The following is a 23801-nucleotide window of genomic DNA, read 5'->3' as shown; positions in this document are numbered from 1 at the left end:
ATTAATTTGGTTTCATGCTTATAATAGTAGCAGATTTAGTTCTTCCTCAGATTATGGGGGGTTTTTTGTTTTGTTTTGTTTTTTTTATTTCACAGTCACAGTTACCAGTTGCTACAAGAGGTAGGTATCATTTAATTTCAGTTCTTGATGATGAATAAGATAATGTATGCATATCTGTGCTACTGTTATGCTAACACGATGTGCAACAAGGAGCACAAGATGAAATCATATCACTAATATCAGGGAAATTGCTATTTTGTATGGATTTGAATGGAAATTTAGAAAGTCCTGTGATCAGTTCATAATGCATTTTTACAAAAAACAGTCTTGTCCAACGGAAGTTTTCTTTGGACCCTGTTTCTTTAATACTGCTCCTCTTAATTTCACCTGATCACATGTTATTCAGTGTCAGTTTATCAGGGTAAGCCAGCCCTGTGCTCTCCCTAAGCTTTGCCACGGTCCCACGGGCTTCAGTGTCCTACCTAAAATGCTTAAGTCATTCTGTCAAAAACTAACGAAAACCAACAAACAAAATTCAACCTAGGGCTTCCCTGGTGGCGCAGTGGTTGACAGTCCGCCTGCTGATGCAGGGGACACGGGTTCATGCCCGGGTCTGGGAAGATCCCACATGCCGCGGAGCAGCTGGGCCCGTGAGCCATGGCCGCTGAGCCTGCGCGTCCGGAGCCTGTGCTCCGCAACGGGAGAGGCCACAACAGTGAGAGGCCCGTGTACCGCAAAAAAAAAAAAAAAAAAAAAATTCAGCCTAACATTCAGCAGCTCTCCACTAAAGTGAAACAACATAATACGAAAAGAAAATTCGTGAACTTAAGGGAGTGAAAAAAAATGTGCATAACATCTGCCTCGGTGCTTTTTCGTACTGGCTTCAGGGTACTTCTGTTAACTTGCAAATTCTCTACATTGATTCTTAATAGAAGCACAATGTAGTATGCTGTATACTGGCAATAGAATTCTGGATATATACTAGTTATAGTAGAACACCATCACATAATCTGCAAGTGTGCAGACCAGCAGGTGACCTCCTCCATGATCACTTTCAGGGACCCCAGCTTATCAGGCTCTGCTTCCAGGGTGGCAATAGCATCTTCATCATAGTCAGCAGAAGAGAGATGGAGCATGGAGCACCCATGCAACAAGTTGCAGAGGACCAAGGCTGAAAGTAGCAGATACCATCTCTGCTCACATTCTGTAGATTAGAACTAAGTCTCACAGCCATAGCTACTAATAAGGGAGGCTGAGAAATGTGGTCTAGCCCAGGAAGAAGAGAAATTGATTATGACGAACAGCTAGCAATCACTACCACAAGTTACATTATAAAAAAGTAATTCTAGTTACTCACTTCTTAATTATTATTGAGTGAGTTCACTTGAAACACATTGTTATAAGTGCTTTTGATTGAATAAAGGCATAGTTCAGTAAACAAAAGAGTTACTTTTCTTCTGCAATGCAATAGTTGCCTCATCTATTAGAAGGACAGGAACACTTTGATAAGCAATTAGTGTATACAGATTTTCATTTATCTTTTTCTTTACTAGGACGGACATATAATGATCTGAACCAATACCCCGTGTTTCCGTGGGTATTAACAAACTATGAATCAGAAGAATTGGATTTGACTCTTCCAGGAAACTTCAGGGATCTATCAAAGGTAACTTTTAAATATATAGAAGTCAATTTTCTTTGTAAGGCTATATTCTAAAAGCATTTCTACCAGAGTATATATGTTCAATTAATGTTTGTAAGAAAGTAAACCTGAATGTCTTCTGTTTTTGTAGTCAGCATCTAAATGTCATCAATGCTTAGCATAGGAATTAAGCTACAAGAAGATAAATCAGTACTAGTATGGCAAAATGAAATGGATATTTGAGAAAGGGCATATGTAAGAGGAGGTTGTTCAGATATCCTAGGTTTTAAAGGTCAAGGCGAGAAACTTAAAGTTAGTACAAAATTTGGCCAGTAATTTCTGTGGTGTATTTCTTAGGTGATAAGACATGTTATCTTGACCATAATACATACACACATACTGTAGGGGAGCTTGCTACTGGAAAGAAAGTAGGGCACAATAATTTGTCAAGGGTCTGTTAAGATAAAAGAGGGAAGATTTGGCCCAAAAATGGCAAGAAAAAATTACACAATGGGTGATAAGGATAAGAAGCGGATTTCTGGTTAGTTCGCCTCATTTGTTGAGAAGAAACCTAAGTGGGATACTAAACTCTTTGAAATTCAGTGAAGAACTAGATACTAAGGCCCAAAAGCTTTTCTCTAGCCTCAGCTAATATCAGAGCCAAGCCCTAAAGTTTATATCAATACTTTAGCCATATTAAGCCTCAGGCCATTCACTCTGAATTTCCTTCCCTTTTCTATTCTCCTTAGTTGTCTGGTTTAGCATGCCACAGCAGCACGAAAGGCATATAGGCACACGCGTATACATTTGCTTTTGGTTGGGGGAGAGTTGAGGAGCTCATGAACAAGGGCAGCAGAAGTTCTGCAAGGCAGGGAAGCATGAAATGCAAGCAATTTAAAATTAATCCCACAAATGGTTTTTAACTCAGCACACCTTCTCTTGCCTTTTTTCTTGCCTTTGAAAACTAGACCCACCTAAGTTGAAGTTCTCTATGCCACTGCTTACTAGCTGTGTGACCAGAAGCCACTCTCTTTTAGCCTCAATCTCCCCATTTGTAATACGAGAATAATACTGTCCTACCTCATACAGTTGTGAAGGTCAAATGACATGTGCATTTAAAGAATGTAACATAGTACTTGGAACATAGAAGCACTTCATGAATATGAGCTATTATTACACGTGGAATATTTCTTAGCCTGTTTTTGAAGCCTGTATACTAATTTTTGCATGTTCTTCTCTGTCATTCACTCTCTATTTCTTATATTGTATGTGACTGCCTTATCAAACTTGCTAGCTCATTGCTAATTTTAGCTATGCTATTATAGATACTCAAGGGACCTAAGGAATCAATTAGCCATCATCTTACTGAGAGTCACACAGCTGGTTAAAAAAAAAAAAAAATGCTAGCAAGTGAATTTCAATATGGTTGCAAATATAGTAATTGTTCCAGTGAACGGTTATTTGAACTGAACAAAAATCTTTAACCATTACTATGTGCAAATAAGATTTCAGGCTTAGGTAGATATAAGCACTGTAATTCATAAGGCTTGCCCTCTGGAAGCAAAATTAAATAAGATTAAAATTATTCTTATTTTATATAATTTTTAAAATTACAAATTAAATAAGATAAAATCATTTTCTTCAAAAATTAAATAAGAATGTACTATATTTATAGAGAACTACATGAAAGGCAATAAATAGCAGTTAGGAACAAGAACTCTGGAGCTAGACTGCCTGGGTTTAGATCCTAATTCTGCCTGTTACTCGTTTTGCAGCCTTAGACAACTATTTCACTTCTCTTTGCCTTAGTTTCCTCACCTGTATAATGGTGACAATAATAGTAGGGTTGTTGTGAGGATTTGATGAGTTAATAAGTACAAAAAACTTAGAAGAGTACCTAGCATATCAACATTAGCTATGAATATAAATATAATGCAGTGAATCATCTATATGCTATATACTTTGAATTGTGTTTCAAATTTTAAATAATGATCATATATATATGCTGCTATATCTGTAATGGAATTAGAATGGTATGAATTTTTTACATGAATTGCTAAGGTTGAGGTGTAATCTTTGGGTGTAAAAAGAAACCAAACTAACTTATCAATATGAAGGTGAAAACTGTTAAACTAGTTCTTTAACAAAATCTTATCTACATGTGTTTTATTTAACATTAATTCAATAGGCACTATGTATTAGACACTACTATATATATATATACACACACAATAACATGTATAGTGTAGATTCTCAGGTAGCATGATACGTAGTCTTAAAACCTCATGAGCTAACTACCACTGTAGCTATTTTAGATTATTTGTAGAACAGGGAAGAAGGTCCTTTTTCTTTGAAATCAACTGGGATATCTTGGTGAAAGGAAGCCTACAGACCAAAGTTCCCTTCTTCCTCCATTTATGTGTTCATTCTTTCAGTCATTCATTCAGTCAACAAATATTTATCACAGATTTGCTGTTGTATGTCAAGCACTGTACTAGGGGGAAGAGTGTACAGGAGTTAATAAAACAAACATATCTGAGCCATCTTGGAAAAAGTCCAGTCCAGAGCTGAGACGAAAACTCAGATAATTACCAGAAATCTGGGAGGCCTACATTATGACAGTAGGTATAGTGGGGACTGTAGCAGCTTGGAAAATGCAAACTCAAGTACACTAAGACATTTGGACTCAAATGTTCTTGAAACACTAACCCAACCAAAGAAAATATGGCCTTCATTATGATTAATATAGATTATATAAGGCATATGGTAAAATATTTGCTAGTAATTATAGATTTTTAGTTTATTCATGTAGAAAAAATGAGATAAATTAAATGAGGAAGTCACTGTTTCTAAAGTAACTAGAATATGTAAACATTCTTCAGGTTTTTAAAGCTGATCTATTTAATCTGTATGCCTTTTGGCAGAACTTTTCCCTTTCTGACCCACATGTGCTCTCCTGATTTTGTTTAGTGTTAGATAAATAGAAGAGGTAAACAGACAGCCTAAATAAATTAGGCAACGTGAATACTAACTGTGCTTTTGCAAACATAGAGTCCTTCATGTTGTGAACATTTGAACCCATGGTTCTCTAAAGATAGATAGCTTTTCTTCCAATTCTGCTATGTTCCATGCTTTAGCAATTTGTTCTTTATTTTCTGTCAGAATAACATGATAGGAAAATGGTAGCAAATTAAAGCCTCTTGATGTGTTAATAAATTACTCTTGCATTGTTCCCATGCTTCATTGAATTTCTTAATAGGAACTTCTTACAAATGGGCTAGAAACCCGAGACTGTCCTGATAAAAATCATTAATAAACAAGTTTTTAATGTATGAAAATATATCATATTATATGCCTAATGGGAAAAATGACATTTGAAATATAATAACTGGAAGGAAAAACTGCTAATAATGCAATATTATAGAGAAGAGATGACCATTGAGAAGCACATGAAATTCTTGTAGTTACAACCAGTACTACAAATGAAATTTTTAATGGAGAGTTTGGTAATCTTCAGAAACTCAAGGAAGATTTGGAATATTTTAATGATGTTATTAACCAGAAACATTCTAAAAGATCTCCAATAACAAAAGAAGTTTTTCCTAAACAGAGATTAGGACCCAAGTAATAATTCCTATCAGTGAGTAATTCTAGAATTTGTCTTAGTAAACAACATTTGGAGCCCCAAATAATTTTTATATTCTTTACTGCATAAAAGTTAAGAAGTTAAGAAATGTACAATCCTAAACAAGTTGAAAATTACTTCTCTTTCTTTATAGCTCTGCATTAAATTAGCTTTATGAATTCTAGTTATATCAGGACTTTTGAATGAATATTTCAGACAACCCAGCTTGAGCAATTGGCTTGAACAATAAATCAGTATCATTGGTTCTCACAACTAAAAAATTCAGAGGAAGGTTTAGTTTTCAGTCAGATTTATTTCCGGTGCTGCAGATAATGCCACCAAGCAAAGTTCTTTCCATTGTTCTTCTCTGCCTTCCCATCTGTGGACTTCACACTCACCCTCTGCTGGATGGCCTCCAGTAGCTCCCAGCAATCCCCTTTTAGGAGCAGAATGGCTGCAACAGTTCCAGACCTCACATCATACTATCCAAAGAAAGAGAGAGCATCTCACCAAGTAGCTCACATGGAAGACAAAAGAAACTTTCCTTTCCCAGAAATCCCGGAAAATGTCTCCTCATGCACTAGGCTAAGAGTTGACTGGAGGAAATTTGGATTCCTGTTTCCGAAAGAAACGGGGGTTAGTTGGTGAGCAACAAACAACTCACTATTATAAAGTGTCAAATATATTGTATCTGAAAGTTTCTTCTTTATAGTTTCTATAATCTAGGTAATAGCAAATAAATTACAGGTTTGTATACACATAGCTACTATGTAAAAGGAACTTTGCAAGGTGCTAAGAGGACTTCAGAGTCCTGACCGTCAAGGAATGTTCATTGGTTATAAAGGGAGAAAACCAATAGGCAGTAGGTTGTTTATTACATACATATAATTATAATATATGACATTCAATGGAGTCAGAGATAAATTTACCATAATAAATAAAGCTAATCAGGCTTAAACTTCAAAGCCCCTCAAGTTTCAGGGGCTTCTTTTTATCCCTTGCCCCTAATTTTATGTTCATAGTTTTATGCTCATTTTCTTAAAGAACCCCTCTCCTACGAATTGCTTGTCTCATAAAACCCAGATCCACCCTCAGTGCAAAGGAAGGAGCTGTCTCTTGAGGAATCCTGGATGCTTCACTGAAGCAAATGAGAGGGGTACATAAGGGTTTTAAACATCTAGCTACTCCTGGATCTATTTCTTCCCATATCTGATCTAGGTCCGTAATTCAACTGTTACATGCATTTCTTACGTACTTCCCCAAAACGTTCTGACAATACTGACAAAGCAATGGCTTTCTATTTCATTTTAAGCAGCATCTAATACTTAACAAAAGCATGTTGGAAAAATTAGTAGCAATATTTTTATAGTATTATGCAGATAAGAACCAAAAATGAGAAACAAAGTAAATAAAGATAATGTCTCTGCCCCAGACATACTTTCCCCAGGACTTTGATGCCATGGACAGGATGGCGATATGAGCTGGACATGGCTTTCTTGCTCTTCACAAAGTCCCTGCTACAGTCAGGGCTACAGCAAGCATTCAGCTCTCAGTTACAGAGGAAGGTGAATCCTAGAGGTTTCTGTTCTCTGTATTGGATGCTGGGAAAGGTTAATCCTAGAATTATCAAACCTTTTCAGTTTTTCTTTATGTGTATCTATTAAAATTGAGAGAAAAAAAGGAGAGGTAGTAAACAGAACATGAAAAGAATGTCACCTCTGTTCAAATGTAGCTCTCTCACCTGCTGTACAGACTTAGGCATGTTTCCTAAGCTCTCTGAACTTCTGTTTCCTCTTCTTTAAATTGAACACAATAGTATTTACGAAATAGAGTTGTTGTGCCTAATGGAGGTAAGGCACCTAGTATAATGTCCAACACACAGTGGCATTCAGTGACTGGGGGCTACAAAACAAAGTTCCGTAATTGTCAGTTGACAGTTCACCTTTGGTGTGATTGAAAAAAATCTAGTGAAAAAGATCAATTTAATTTTGTTTTAATAAAATTAAAAGCAACAACTTTTAATAAAATATAAAATATTTTTCATGCAATAAATAATTGCTTTTTCATCTCTTTAAATTTCCAAGTTACCAAAACCTTAAAGATCAAATTATTGAAGTTAAATTAAACATTTATTGAAACTGGAGATGAAATATTTATTTAGATGAAATTTATTTAGATGAAATATTTTATTATATTTATAACATTCTTACTCCTTCCTTCGCCCATTTAACTGAACAGTTGAAGAGCACAGGAGCAATGAAATTTCCTGATCAGTAACATTTATTAGACCCCTCATTTGATTAGACATCACAAGTTCAAGTTTTATTCATTACATGTACAGGTTAGAGGTCATATGTATTGTTTGACATGCTGGACAGCTAATGAAACAATCTGTCATTGACTTATCTTTTCAGTACTCAACCACCAGTGGGTGTAGAGATTTTTCCCCCAATTTATGCAGGTTTTCCTCATGGAGATGTGATTTTGTGGTGAAATCTATCTTAAAACATGATATATGCTACTGCTTCAGTTATTTACATACGCTCATATGAACTTTACTCTGAAATTACAGTGGTTACGTGACTTTGACATGAAGCACAGCCCCTTGCTCATTAAAGTGTAAATGGAATTTTCCTATTTCCCAGTCATGCCCTCTGATAAGTGAAATAGTTTCATCACAAAGCCAAGTCTTACTAATATTGACATGAGCGTAGGACATCACACACACGCACCCATTCACTGAGTGGAAAAAATATGTTTTGTTAACACAGGAGTTGTTTGACTGACAGATGATGATAAGCATAACCATTTTCCCAAATTATTATGCCACTTAAAAAAAGGAAGTGATAATGCCTTGAGGCTTGGAAATGTGATAATGCAAATGGATGCACTGAAGTGTGAATACTCTCAACTGTCCACCCTTGATACTGCCAAACGCCTACACACCACGTAGAAAAGGGTTTACCTCAACTCGGCAATGTGATGCAAGTTTCTACAGTCATTTTACCTTTCTTTCTCATCATAAGTTAACAATATCTAAAATGAAATTAGTTTTATTTGCGTATATAATTTACCTAATGCTTTAGTTTTAACAACAAAACGTGAAGAACGGGCAAAACTACTAAGTGTATTGGTAGCTGACTCTGATGATATAAAACTTATTAGAAGACAAAAATGTGAATGTGTAAATTTAATTATATACCATCTGCCAAAAATCCTACTGCCAAATATGAATTTTTTTCTAACTATACGTTGAAGGTCGCCTTAACATAGAACCCAACTTGAGAATCGTTTTGTTAGGCTGGCTTCTATTGCAATGCTGAAGGATAAGTGCTATTTTAAGACAAGGTATGAATTGGCAAAATCTGGATACTGTTTTAAACTCATGGAATAATCTAAGCTGAGGGCATAATTTGCAAGGGGGGATATGCAAAAGGGCACCAATTTCAAAATTGGATTTATTTAAATTAATAATTTTAGTCACTCACTTATTCTTTCATTACACAAGCATTTTTTGCACAGCTACTCTGTGCCAGTCACTGGAGACAAAAAGACAGTAAGAACTGGCCCATACCCTGAGTTTACAGTCAGTTTTAGTTTACTATAGAAAGGAAAAGGGAGCCTGCCCTGTACGCTTTTGTTTTACCCACCACATGTCACATCTAAAATATAGCATCATTGTGGCAAAATTAGACCAAAGTCAGTTTCCTTTAACCTTGCTTCCCAGATGAAGCGGAATAGTCAGCAGTGATGATCTTGAAACTAATTTATAGGCTTATCATTATCCTACTACTTAACACTTAGAAAGCTTTTAGAACTGACAAATGAAGATTTAAGATACTTTATTTTATTTATACCTCCATTGTTTTTTTGTAAATATACTTTATTTTATTTATACCTCCATTGTTTCTATGTAAAAATGGTTACTTTTCACTAAGATATTTAAAACTAATTTTCTTAGGAATTTTCTGGGATAATGATAACAATAATAGCCAACATTTGACATATATTATTACATGCGAGGCATCGTGTTAAGCATTGTACATAGATTTTCTCATTTTATCCCCACAACCCTATGATGAATTGCACTAGTTACATAGGTTCTATTTCCTTTCATTTCTTACCTATTATTTCTCTACAATCATTAAGTAGAATATACTTTTTTTTTAAAAAGCCTAGTGATTAAGTTATCTCCTAGGTGCCCTCCACCTTTCCTAAACGCCCTACGCTAAGGACAGTCATGTCGGATATGAGCAGAGGCAACAGAAATGCATGGAGTGAGCCACTCCACCTCTCCAGAGATTTTGGTTCTCTGTGGAACTGACATACCTACTAACGTGCTCATAAATTTTGCTAATCAAAATGCAACTTTGGCTCAAAGTTTATCTTTCTTCATAGTATAATTAATTGTGTTTATTCATCCTATGAAAAAGTATTAAAAGAAATACACTCAATTATAGCCAACAAAATATAATTCCTACACTTCCTTTTATTAATGCTTCATTACTTCAGGCTCCATTTCTTAAGAATGTATGTGGAAACTGTGTTGTGATTAGCTGAAGTTCACCTGATGATGAAAGGCCATGTTAAGCAAATTAATAGTGTGCATAAAATTGCAAAGGGGAGATTTAATCTATTTAAGAGAACAAAATTTTCACACATTTTACAAACATAAATTTCCAAATTAAAAGGATTCTTATCAATAAGAACAACCTAAAACATAAGCACCATATGTTTTAAAATTTGAATGATTTTTCTTTGTTTTTACATTCAATTTTTACGTTATTTTGACTTTTTATTATAAAATTTTTCAAAAGAAAAGTACCAACAATAATTAATACCCATTTACCCAGTGCCTAGATGTTACAATTACTAACATTTTAGCTTTTTTTTGTTGTTTTACTGAAGTGCTTTAAGGTGAATTAAAGATATCATACTTTATCCCTAAATCCTTTAGTATGAAAAATACATTTTCCTACGTTACCAGAATACCATCATCACACCTAACAAAACTTATGGTAATTCCCTAATATTGTGTAACACTGTGCCCATAATCAGGTTTTCCCAGTTGCCTACCATATGTCTTTAAAAAATTAGTTTGTTCAAGCCAGGATTCAGTCAAGGACCACACAGTACATTTTTTTTGAAATAAGCAATTTATTTTTTCTTGTCCTTTTTTAAATTGAAGTATAGTTGATATACAATATTATATTAGTTGCAGATGTACAAATTGTGATTGAAAATTTTTACAGATTAATTCCATTTAAAGTTACTATAAAATACTGCTGTATTCTCTGTGCTGTACAATATATCCTGTAGTTTATTTTATACCTCTTAATCCCCTACTTCTATTTTGTTCCTCCCCCCTTCCCTCTCCTTACTGGTAACCACTAATTTGTTCTTTATGTCTATAAGTCTGCTTCTGTTGTGTTTTATTCATTTGTTTTATTTTTTAGATTCCACAAATAAGTGATATTATGCAGTATTTGTCTTTTTCTGTCTGGCTTATTTCACTAAGCATAATACCCTCCAGGTTCATCCATGTTGTTGCAAATGATGAAATTTTCATTCTTTTTATGGCTGAGTAGTATTTTATTGCGTGTGTGTTTGTGTATGTATATATATATGTGATATATATGTATATATGTGTGTGTATATATGTGATATATATATGTGTATGTATATGTGTGTGTATATATATGCGATATATATGTATATATGTGTGTGAGTATATATATATCTATATATCTATATCTATATATATATATATCTCACATCCTGTTTATCCATTCATCTCTTGATGGACCACTTAGGTTGCTTTCATATCTTGGCTATTATAAATAGTGCTCCTATGAACATTGAGGTGCATGTATCTTTTTGAATTAGTGTTTTTGTTTTCTTCAAATTCTACCCAGAAGTAGAATTGCTAGATCGTATGTTAGTTCTATTTTTAGTTTTTTGAGGAACCTCCATACTGTTCTCCATAGTGGCTGTATCAATTTACATTCCCACCAACAGTGCACAAGGGTTCCCTTTTCTCCACATCCTCACCAACAATTATTATGTGTGTGGTGTTTTTGATGATGGCCATTCTGATAGCTGTGAGGTAATATCTCACTGTGTTTTTTTCTTTTTTAAAATTAATTGATTATTTATTTATATATTTTTGGCTACTTTGGGTCTTTGTTGCTGCCCGCAAGCTTTCTCTAGCTGCGGTAAGCGGGGGCTTAGTTGCAGTGTGCGGGCTTCTCATTGCAGTGGCTTCTCTTGCTGCGGAGCACGGGCTCTACGTGCGTGGGCTTCAGTAGTTGTGGCACGTGGGCTTCAGTAGTTGTGGCATGTGGGCTTCAGTAGTTGCAGCTCACAGGCTCTGGAGCGCAGGCTCAGTAGTTGTGGTGCACGGGCTTATGTGCTCCGCGGCGTGTGGGATCTTCCCAGACCAGGGCTCGAACCCGTGTCCCCTACATCGGCAGGCGTATTCTTAACCACTGCACCACTGGGGAAGTCCCTCATTTTGGTTTTGATTCATATTTCTCTGATGATTAATGACGTTGAGCGTCTTTTCATGTGCCTGTTGGCCATCTGTATGTGTTTTTTGGAAAAAATCTCTATTCAGGTCTTTTGCCTGTTTTTTAATTGGGTTATTTGTTTTAGTATTGAATTGTATGAGCTTTTTGTATACATTGGGTATTAACCCCTCGGTCATATCAGTTGCAAATATTTTCTCCCATTCCGTAGGTTATCTTTTCATTTTGTCAATGGTTTCCTTTGCTGTATAAGTCCCATGACCACATAGTATGTTTGATTCTTATGTCTCTTAAATGTCTTTTAGGTTAGAATAGTTTCTAACCACTACCCTTTTTTTTCATGATAGTGACTTATTAAAGAAACCATGCCAGCTCTCCTGTAGAATATCTCATCTTCTGCATTTGTCTTTTTTACCTCATGTTGTCATTTAACTTATTTTAAATGTTTGATATATGGCAATTCAAATATCAGTGAAGATTGATAACAGGAATTTATATTTGGAAATATATATTTATTGTTTGCTAGCTAATATATAAAGTTACCATAACTTATTAAAATTTATGAAAGTTAAAATGTTCACATTTGGAAGATATTCCTGGGTCATATAATTTAAAAAGCCATCTAAAATTCTATACACGGGATAAACCAAATAGTAAAAAAAGGTGATGGAAAACTAAAGATTTCCACTACTCTCACTCCCCGAGGCAACTATTATTATAGTTTCATGTATATTCTGCAAAAATTTTTCTCTGAATATTTAAGCAAAAATATATTACATATACACTATATAGGATTTTTAGAGAAACATTGATAATGCTAAATGATGCTGGTTTTGCAACTGGCTTTTTTCAATCCTAGTACTAGTCATGATAATTTAATATTATCTCTAATCCATTCTCCACAGAACCATTGGAGGTACCTTTGTAAAGCCTAACTCAAATCTTGTTTCTCTCCTGCTTAAAACCGTTCAGTGACTTTCCACTGCACTTACCGTAAAATACGTTTCATCGCTCTGGTCTACAAAGCCGTATGATATGCCTCTACCCACTTTCTCACCTCCTCTCATAAACTCTTCCTCTCGTCTATTACGCTTTAGTCACACTGCTTTTCTTCCTGTTCCTTGAACACACCATCACGCCCCCCTTTGAGCCTTTGCACTAGCTCGTCCTCCATCTTGAATTCTCTCACCCCAAAATTTCTTATGACTGGCTTCTTCCGGTCATTCATGTCCCTGCTCAGGGGTTCTTGAGAGGTGCCTTCCCTTTCCACACAGTCGCTGCTATCCTATTACTCTGTTGTAATTGTCAACAGAGCACTTATCGCTGATAGTTTCCAAATTGCTTATTTATATTTTGTCTGTCTCTGTCTCTACAGACAGACAGAAATATACACACACCCATACACACACATTCTCTTAAATGCACAGATACACACCTACATTTAAACGCAGACTTCATGAGAACAGCGACCTTGTTTATCTTATTTTAGGGTATAATTATAGGTATAATTTCTGACACATAGTAGGCACTCAATATTTATTGAATTAATGTGTCTTGGAATTTTTTCTAATCAGCCTTTTTGATTAGCTGCATAATATACATCAGTGTGGGTGTGTCATCATGTAACTACTCCTTTATTGGAACTTTAGACTACTTCCAGTTTTAGTTTGCTTGGTTTTTTGCCATTTCAAGCAATTATGTGAAAACTATCCTGCATCTTATTCTTTCCATATTATAAATTCCTCACAGTGGAATTACTAGATCCAAACAAAGCATGTGCATATTTTAGAAAGTATTACCAGTTTTCCCCACAAGAAATTTATATCAATTATATTCCTACCAACCGTATTATGAGATATCGTGTTTGTTATACCCTGGCCAACGAGTATTACGAAACAATAATTTTTGACAGCCTAATGAATAAAAATAATTTTTGTTTGACATTTTAAGAATTGCCAGTGTACTTCTGATCTTTGATTCCAAATAATAGAAAATCAACTTAAACTGACCTTAAAATATAAAGTTGTTTTGGCTTATATCACTGAGAAATACAGAGATGGGTCAGTTCAGGTAAACTGGATCCAAGGGCTCTCCAGTGTTGTGGGATGCAACATATCTGTTACTTTTCTGCATTGGCATCATTCTCAGTCTGGCTTCTCTATGTTATAGCAGTGATGCCTTTGTAACAGAAACAGAAAATCCTTCTTTCCCAGGTAGTTTCAGCAAAGTTTCATTGGAATAACTTGAATCATGTGCTCATTTCTGTACCAATCTTACTGGCCATATAGATAGAATATGCCGATTGACAGGTCTGGATCACATGACTACCCAAAAGGTCTGGTAATAGAGTCAGCCCATCTGAACCAGGTAGACCAAGAATAAGGAAGGAGTGGTTCACAGAGGAAGAAAGAGTAATGGATGCTGAACAGAAAAAGAAGAGATACCATTACATTGTATGAGCTGGTGATATTTTTCCTACGTACATTTCATTCATTTTTCTGTGAATTGCCTGTTCATCTCGTTTGCTCATTTAATTGGATCATTCCTTGGTTTTTACTGATTTTTAAGAGTTCTCTTTTTTTAAAGGAAACTAGCTTTTTATCATATGTGCTATAAATATTTCACTATTATGTTGTCTTCTGATTATGCCTAAAAATTTTGTCTAAAATTTCTATATGGAAATCTAAACTATTGTACAATCAGATCGATTTGTCTTCATTCATTCAGGATATATGATGCATCTAAAAAGAGCCAGGGTACTGTATTAGGTACTGAGGGTGCAGGGATGAATAAAACATAGGGCATTCCCTTGAAGAGCGTATCTTCTGGGTAAAAGAAGTTATAAACTTGCCTAACTGTTACCAGATGGTAACATGTAGGGCTTCACAGATGAAATTTGAGCTGCTTCCGGAAGAATGATTTGGAACTCCTCGGTCAGATAAGAGAGAGGGAGGGAATTCACTTGAGCACAGAAGGGTCTATAGGTATGATTTCTATTTTATCATAACCTAGAATTTTAAGAATGATATTATGTAGCTCATGACTGACAAAACAAGAAAGGCAAGAAGTCTTGAAGCTTCTTCTAAGGATTTCCAAGCCCTCAGTTATTATAATGAAAGATAACAAGATAACCTAGATATGTTAGAAGCTCAGATGTGTTGAGTGTTGAGCTAATAATTAAAGCAATACTCAGAAGCCAAACAAATCCGTCAGCTGTACCCAGCTTCAAGCTGTCTAGCACAGAGCTTCAGCTGGTTCTGTAAAATGTACAGCAATCAGCCACCAATGTGATCTTGATTGGACTTTTCTTCATTATCTTCATCTATAATGTAAGGGAGTTGGATTACTAGGCCTGTAAGGTTCGTTCCATTTCTGAGGATCCATGATGGATGAGGAATCTCATAGGCAGCTATAGAAGAAAAAAAAATGACATCAGGATCAGAATTTCATATTTAGCAATGAAAAAGCAATGCAGTGTTGTGGAAAGAGTAGAGACCCAGGCACCCGTTTCCTTGTCATGAAATCATGTTCATGATGGAATGCTGTGTCCACCTCAGAGACTTTTGAAAATCAATCCAGAAAATGGATGGGAAGACATTATCTTATACATAGTATTATTAGCAGTTGTAGCAACAATAGTGACCTCTTGAACATTTTTTAATGTATAAATAGAATCCTAATGCCATGAATATCATAAGCATTTTCAAGTTTTTTTGATATACTAGAATTCAGTTTTATTAATATTGATTTATTTGGACCTCTGATTTTCCCTTGAAAACCCTTTTTATTCTTATAATTTCTCATCTATTTTAATGGCATTGACCATACCTCAGGTGAATCCACATTTATGTTTTATTTATTTACTGAAATCAACTCTATGCTCAGATTTTATATTCTCTAGAGTCCTTTTAGTGTCTCATATAGTACCATTTACCCAATAAGTATTTTTTATTTAAATAATTTTTGTTGTTCATTTTTACCTATTTTATTTAATATATATATCTGTTCCATATGAAAGAACTGTTAAAGCTTGTAAGGTTTCATGAAATAGAAAAACATTGATGGATAAAGGCTAAGAGAACAGAAAGGGAAAGAAAATAGGAAAATGAAACCAAAGAAAAAGTTGGCACTCAAAAATATATACTATAATGATTCTAACCAGAATTTTTCAAAGTACCGTTTAATGGACACTAGTTCTATAGCATGTTAACAAGAAAACAAAAGGAAGAATGAGGTTCTAATAAAAATAGATAGATAGATAGATACATAGATAGACAGACAAACACTGGAGTGAGCAAAATTAAGCAATGCTGTTTACAATAATATTTCTCAGAGCCTCTAATAATGTAAATCTCCATAAGGATCTGTCAGGATTTTTGTTCCATATAATAACAGTTTATCAGGAAAACAAAGCTTTTTGTGGTACTTAAAGCTGAGACAAATGTCTCTCTTTGGTATTCAAAACAGGTAAATTGAATGACAGAGTAGAGAAAACCCTCAACATCGTTTCTTCAGTAAATTCAATAGTATTTCATATAGACATGGTAATGTTACACATGTAATTTTCCATCAATTGTATATTGAAAATAGTACTTCTTACAAGCTATATAAGCTTTATAGCAGTTTTAGAAATTGAATTATAATAATGTGTATAGAGGTAGAATTACTTTTTAATTTTCTGTTGCTCTCTGCATCATTTTCTGCTTATCTGTTAGATTGTCAACTTGTAACACACAAACTCACAAGGACAAAAGAACAACAAATCTAATAGCAAACTCTAAACTTTCAGTTATAAATTTCGTATGGGAATCCCTAAAAAGCATAGAGGTGGCTATGTCTAAATGCCTACTGTTTAAGAGAAAATGAAACCAATTATTGCTGTGGTGGTTATAATAACAATGGAAAAAGATTGCAAAATAAATGTATAAATTTCATTAAGTGCAATTTTAGTTTTTTACCAGAATTCTACCTTATTTATTTACTAAATCCAAGTGGTATTGACATTGCATTATTTGCTCAATCTTTAAAAGGATAACAAACGTACAACCTTATCAATTTATACATAGGTTAAGTAGGTAGGTATAGATAGGTGAATAATTGATTGATAGGTAGGTAGATAGATAGTTTGGTAGGTAGGATGGTTGGATGGATAGATAGATAGATAATTATATTTATTTGGATCCCATAAGAAAATATGTCATCTGTGATGAAACTCTCTTTTCCCAAAAAGATATTTTGAAGTATTTTTCCTTTGAATGATTTATTGCCTCTTGATTGAAGCAAAATAATAGAAAAATAATAAGTACAAACCAAACTATTTACATTTGTTTTATAAAATTTATGTCTAAATGCGTCAGATGAAAATTCAAAATTAGACATGTATTTTAGGAAGTTACTCATGGAGGCTTCTATAGGCTTTAACTCAGGACAGCTGTTTCCTACAAAGTATTATTCTGTAAAACACTCCAATAAAATGACTTTGATGAAACTTGAGTGAAATAAAAAGTGTAAACATTTATTTTATCCCTTTTCCAGTAGTTGAGGAGAAGCCTGGAAAAGATTAGGGGAAGGGCCATGAGGCCCTTTGTGGGGTTTTGTTTTTGTGGGGTGTTGCAGAACAAACAATATCAGGTAAGGTCAATCCTAAGGGATTGTGCAGACATTTTATGCATGTGAAAGATCTATGAGCATATTCAAGACAGAATAAAGTACTCAGCATTTTAAATGCTTTGAAAAGATATATACTTATAATAGTGAATTAGAAAAACACATATTTTCACATCTAGAAAAGTATAAAATATATAGGCCATTTTAAATGAAAAACTTACTGTATCAATTCAGTAACAACTCACATTCATTTCATTGTAGTAATTATCCTTTTATCAAAAAAGTAATTATGTTTGTTTGAAATATTATTGATATTTTATGTGACATTTAATGAAATTACATTGCCTTTTTATATCCAAGTAAAACACATTTGAGAGATAGCCAGTGATATTTAACACAGAATAAAGTTTAAGCCTTGAAATATTTAAAAAATATGTTTAAACCAGAGTTTTAAAAAATTAAATAATTAAATTATTTAGTCTGTTAAGTTATAATTAAGTTGAAGGAAAAAGAACATAATTTATAAATAATTTTAATATTCAGGATAAGGATCCTTGCAAATAAGAGTTTATTATGGAAATTCTAAGAGACTTTTAACTGCTGACATCATTGTATTGTTTGAATTAGTCCCATGGGACCAAAAGAAAAAGCTTACAAGCAATTTATAGATGAATTTTTCTCTCTTGTGTAACATTATTTGTCTCCCATTGAAACACTAATTTTCTTTTTTTTTAATTAATAGATCTTTATTGGAATATAATTGCTTCACAATACTGTGTTAGTTTCTGTTGTACAGCAAAGTGAATCAGCCACATGCATACACATGTCCCCATATCCCCTCCCTCTTGAGCCTCCCTCCCACCCTCCCTATCCCACCCCTCTACGTCATTGCAAAGCACCGATCTGATCTCCCTGTGCTATGCTGCTGCTTCCCACTAGTTATCTATTTTACATTCAGTAGTGTATATAAGTCAATGCTACTCTCACTTTGCCCCAGCTTCCCCCTCCCACCCCGTGTCCTCAAATCCATTCTCTGTGTCTACATCTTTATTCCTGGCCTGCGACTAGGTTCATCACTACCATTTTTTTTTTTTTTTTTTTAGATTCCGTATATATACATTAGCATACGGTATTTGTTTTTCTCTTTCTGACTTACTTCACCTGTATGACAGACTCTAGGTCCATCCACCTCACTACAAATAACTCAATTTTGTTTCTTTTTATGGCTGAATAATATTCCATTGTGTATATGAGCCACATCTTCTTTATCCGTTCATCTGTTGATGGACATTTAGGTTGGTTCCATGTCCTGGCTATTGTAAATAGTGCTGCAATGAACTGGGCAGAATAGTGCTGCAGTGAACTGGGCATTGTGGTACATGTCTCTTTTTGAATTATGGTTTTCTCAGGGTATTGTGGTCAGAAGAGATGCTTGATACAATTTCAGTTTTCTTAAATTTTCCGAAGCTTGATTTGTGACCCAAGATGTGATCTACCTGAAGAGTGTTCTGTGCGCACTTGAGAAGAAAGTATTTTCTTCCACTTTTGGGTGCAATGTTCTATAAATATCAATTAAATCTATCTGGTCTATTGTGTCATTTAAAGCTTGTGTTGCCTTATTTATTTTCTGTTTGGATGATCTGTCCATTGGTGTAAGTGGGGTGTTAAAGTCCCCTACTATTATTGTGTTACTGTGTTGATTTCTCCTTTCGTAGTTGTTAGCATTTGCCTTATGTATTGAGGTGCTCCTATGTTGGGTGCATAAACATTTATAATTGTTATATCTTCTTCTTAGATTGATTCTTTGATCATTATGTAGTGTCCCTCCTTATCTCTTGTAACAGTCTTTATTTTAAAGTCTATTTTTTTCTGATACGAGTATTACTACTCCACCTTTCTTTTGATGTGCATGGAATATATTTTTCCATCCCTTCACTTTCAGTCCTTATGTGTCCCTAGGACTGAAGTGGGTCTCTTGTAGACAGCGTATATATGGGTCTTGTTTTTGTATCCATTCAGCCAGTCTGTGTCTTTTGGTTGGGGCATTTAATCCATTTACATTCAAGGTTATTATTGATATGTATGTTCCTATTACCATTTTCTTGTTTGTTTTTGTGCGTTTTTTCTTGTGTTTCCTGCCTAGAGAAGTTTCTTTAGCATTTTTTCTAAAACTGGTTTGGTGGTGGTGAATTCTCTTAGCTTTTGCTTGTCTGAAAAGCTTTTGATTTCGCTGTCAAATCTGAATGAGATCCTTGCTGGGTAGAGTAATCTTGGTTGTAGGTTTTTCTATTTTATCACTTCAAGTATATACTGCCACTCCCTTCTGGCCTACAGAGTTTCTGCTGAAAAATCAGCTGATAACCTTATGGGGATTTCTTTGTATATTATTTTTTGGTTTTTCCTTACTGCTTTTAATATTTTTTCTCTGAATTCAATTTTTGTTAGTTTGATTAGTTTGATTAATATGTGTCTTGGTGTGTTTTTCCTAGGGTTTATCCTGTATGGGACTTTCTGTGCTTCCTGGACTTGGGTGACTGTTTCCTTTCCCATGTTAGGGAAGTTTTCAACTATAATCTCTTCATCTGGTTTCTCAGACCCTTTCTTCTTCTTCTTCTGAGATCCCTGTAATTCGAATGTTGGTGCGTTTAGTGTTGTCCCAGAGGTCTCTGAGATTGTCTTCAATTCTTTTCATTCTTTTTTCTTTATTCTGCTCCTCGGCAGTTATTTCCACCATTTTGTCTTCCAGCTCGCTTATTTGTTCTTCTGCCTCAGTTATTCTGTTATTGATTCCTTTTAGTATATTTTTCATTTCAGTTATTGTGTTGTTCATGTCTGTTTGTTCTTTAGTTCTTCTAGATCTTTGTTAAACATTTCTTGTATTTTCTCAATCCGTGCCTCCATTCTGTTTCTGAGATTCTGGATCATCTTTACTATCATTACTCTGAATTCTTTTTCTGGAAGATTGCCTATTTCCTCTTCATTTATTTCATCTTGTAGGTTTTTACCTTGCTCCTTCATCTGTGACATATTTTTTTGCTGTCTCTCTCTCCCTTTTATTTTTTACTCTTTTTTTTTTTATGAGTGGGACTCTGTTCCTGTCTTACTGGTTGTTTGGCCTGAGGCTTCCAACACTGGAGTTTGTAGGCTGTTGGGTAGAGCTGGGTCTTGGTGCTGAAATGAGGATCTCCATGAGAGCTCACTCTGATGAATATTCCCTGGGTTCTGAGGTTCTCTGTTAGTCCAGTGGTTCGGACTCAGAGCTCCCACCGCAGGAGCTTCGGCCCGACTCCCAGCTCGTGAACCAAGATCCCGCAAGCTGCATGGGGTGGCAAAAAAAAAAAGAGAACAATAACAAAGTAAAAAATAAAATTAGACTAGGAAACTAACAGATATGTTAGAAAGAATATAAAAATAAAAATATAGATGAATCAACAACCGGAAGGTACATCAGTACCAGAATGGTAAAAAAGAGGAGGACGGAAAAGGAATAAAAAGAAAAGAAAAAAAAAGGGGGGGGAAGACCTTGGCTGTGGAGGGCAGGGCTGAAGCAAGGGTGATGTTTGGGTGGTGGACAGGGCCTATACTTAGGACCCATGGGGCTGGAAAAGGTCTGGGGGCTGTGTTGGGTGGGGCTTAGGCTCAAGGAACAGAAGGGGCCCAGTCGTGCCCCCTACCCCTGGTCTCAGAGGGCAGGGGCACCTCACCTGGGAGCCCAGCAGGCTTCCTGGTCTCAAGTGGGTGAGGCTAATGCCCTCCTCTCCTCTCCTGTTCCTCCCGGAGGGCCCCTCCCGCCTGCCTCTCCTGATCTCTCTCACCTCCGTCCTATGCCCCCAGGACCCATGCAGCCTCAAGGGGGCTTTGGTGCGGGGCGGGGGGGGGGGGGGAGGTACCAGCCTGGGAACTCAGCAGGCTCCCTGGCCCAAGTGGGCCAGGCAATCACCCTCTGCTCCTCTGCCGCTCCTCCCAGAGGGTCCCTCCCGCTTGCCTCTCCTGATCTCCCCAGCCTCAGTGGCGCCAATCCTGTCTGGCCTCCACTTCTCCTCCCCTCTGAACCCTGCTGGTTCACTTGGGGGTTCCTCCTGTCTCCTTGGGCATCAGGGTCCCCCACCAGTGGCCAGCGGGTGCCCTAGCTGTGGGGAGACGCTAACTCGGTGTCTTCCCACACCACCATCAAAACACTAATTTTCTACTACTTCCTTGTTAAAATTAAGCCTTGTGGGGAACTTCATAGTTAACTAGTAATATTAAATTTTGAAATAGAGGAATTATATATTTTACTTAGTATTCATCTTTTGTTTTCTAAGAAACATTTATTTTTTATAGTATGCAATCTAAAACAAAATAATGTAGCTACTAGGTATCATATTAATGGATTCCATATTCCATTAAACCAAAATCAGGCAAAAGCTTAAGCTAAGCCAGTTTGCTATTTGAAATTGTGAGGACTATATGCTGGAAAATCTTAATGATTAGGTGTGCTAGGAAGTTTGAGACAATGATCAAACTAACACATGCTTTGTTGAAAAAAATATGTATAGTATCTTGAGCATTTTACCATGTGCTCCACTGTAGGGATTAACATTATAATCGGTAGTGTGGTGGTGTAGATAAGATAAGTGTTAGTGGCCTTAACAAAATGCTTTCCAAGGACTCTGAATTGTCTGGATTATTTCCATCAGCCTTAGATTTGCAGTTGAACTCAATAGAAAGGATACTTGCTCCATCTGTATAATAATAGAATGGGACTAACATTCCAACAGGGTTTCCATATAAGTGACTATTGTCCTTCACACTCTGGGTGACAGCCTATTAAGACAAGGTTTCTCTAATATGGTTTTCACATGGTCAGCTGCTACACTTTCTCCTCACTGGATTTCCTATGATCAAGCTAAATGTTCACTATGGTTGTGGTTAAGTAGGCAAAATAACATCAAAATACTGGCTTTGCCTTAAAAATTTAAACTGAATTATCTCTGGTAATCTAGTTTATGGAAACTTTTAATAAAACCTAGAAACCTTGCATACATAAATCATCTTCTTGAGTGAATTTTAGCAAGTGTGGTGATTATCAAAATCAAATATCAAAATCAACTTTGGTAAAAATAGATACAAAATAATTTATTTATATGCTATGGTTAAAATGAATTCACAGTAAATACTTTCAGGTAAAGAGTTATAGTATTGAGTATCTACTATGACTGTATTAAACACAATGCTTCTTTTTCTCTTTTTATAGCCGATTGGTGCTTTGAACCCAAAGAGAGCTGTGTTTTACGCAGAGCGTTACGAGACATGGGAAGATGATCAAAGTCCTCCCTACCATTATAACACACATTATTCAACGGCAACATCCACCTTATCCTGGCTTGTTCGAATTGTGAGTGCCTTCATTAAGTTACAGTTTGCCTTTAATATCTCAAAGTACTTAACATAAGGAAATTAAATAAAAATCAAATTTATTTATTTGTTTTAAACAAAGATTAGAGACCAGTGAAGTAGAGATTCCAAACTCTAGCAAAACTTGAATCCTTTCTGTTAATAAGTTGCCTTATTTGCAAAATTGGGTTAGAAAGATAGATTATTGTGAGTTTCTTAAACGTAAACCATTTATAAAAGGTACCAAACTCCTGAGTGCATCCTTAACACCCACTGTTTCCTTTCTCACCGATTGTTACAGGCTGGCACTCTCCCCAGCCTTCCCAATCTTGCTTCTGGGGTAGCATATTTTAAAAACAGTTTTCTAAATGTTTTGAAGACTACTTTCTCTTTCTCCTAAGACGTAAATATATTCAGGTCTCTGCAATTTTTAAAATACATACATTCATACATACCTACATATATACGTACATACTTCCTTCCAGCCCCTACCCACTCTGCAGTGACTTTCCACGTCTACCCCTGTGCAGTCAAATGCACTAGAAGCACAGCCTCTGCTGTCTTGCTCTGCGCTGTGCTCGTCTCCACTTTATCACCTGCCATTCAGTCTGTAGCCTGCTTGATTTAGGTTCCACACCCATCACTTGACTGAATTGTCCCTGTGGAGGTCACGGGTTATGTGGCAGAGCTTCATGATATAGCTGAAGCATTTGGCACCATTGCTCACTTCCTCCTACCTGAAATTCCTTCCTCTCATGGCTCCTCTGACAATATGCTCTTCTGGTTTCCCTCCTGTCATCCTAACTGTCCTGCCCAGTCTCACGCTCAGATTTCTTTTTCTCCATATTTCTATTCCCCAGGATATTTCTACATACTTTATCTGGACTACATCATTCAGTTATAAGCTAGTGACTTCCAGCTCTGTCTTCATTGCAGACATTTCTCTTGGGCTCCTGACCTATATTTCTAATATATAAATATATTTACTTATTTCTGTATACTACTGGATTTTTCTACCTGAACA

At 35.6% G+C, this 23801-nt stretch overlaps 1 protein-coding gene across 4 annotated transcripts in view; it reads left to right on the top strand.

The window, feature by feature from the left end:
* Nucleotides 1–23801, top strand: part of NBEA (neurobeachin) — a 627914-nt gene that overhangs the window by 525723 nt on the left and 78390 nt on the right. For all 4 annotated transcript variants that reach the window (XM_027116524.1, XM_027116522.1, XM_027116523.1 and 1 more), the window contains 2 exons: nucleotides 1554–1666; nucleotides 22638–22778. In XM_027116524.1, coding sequence (XP_026972325.1) covers nucleotides 1554–1666; nucleotides 22638–22778 — 254 coding nt within the window. The remainder of the gene's footprint in view (nucleotides 1–1553; nucleotides 1667–22637; nucleotides 22779–23801) is intronic.

The sequence above is a fragment of the Aethalodelphis obliquidens genome, unplaced genomic scaffold (assembly GCF_003676395.1).
Source record: "Aethalodelphis obliquidens isolate GAN/ISIS:26980383/991018 unplaced genomic scaffold, ASM367639v1 scaffold16, whole genome shotgun sequence".
In the NCBI taxonomy this organism is placed as follows: Eukaryota; Metazoa; Chordata; class Mammalia; order Artiodactyla; family Delphinidae; genus Aethalodelphis; species Aethalodelphis obliquidens.
Note: the sequence above shows the minus strand (reverse complement) of the source record. Positions and strands in the feature narration are given on the sequence as shown.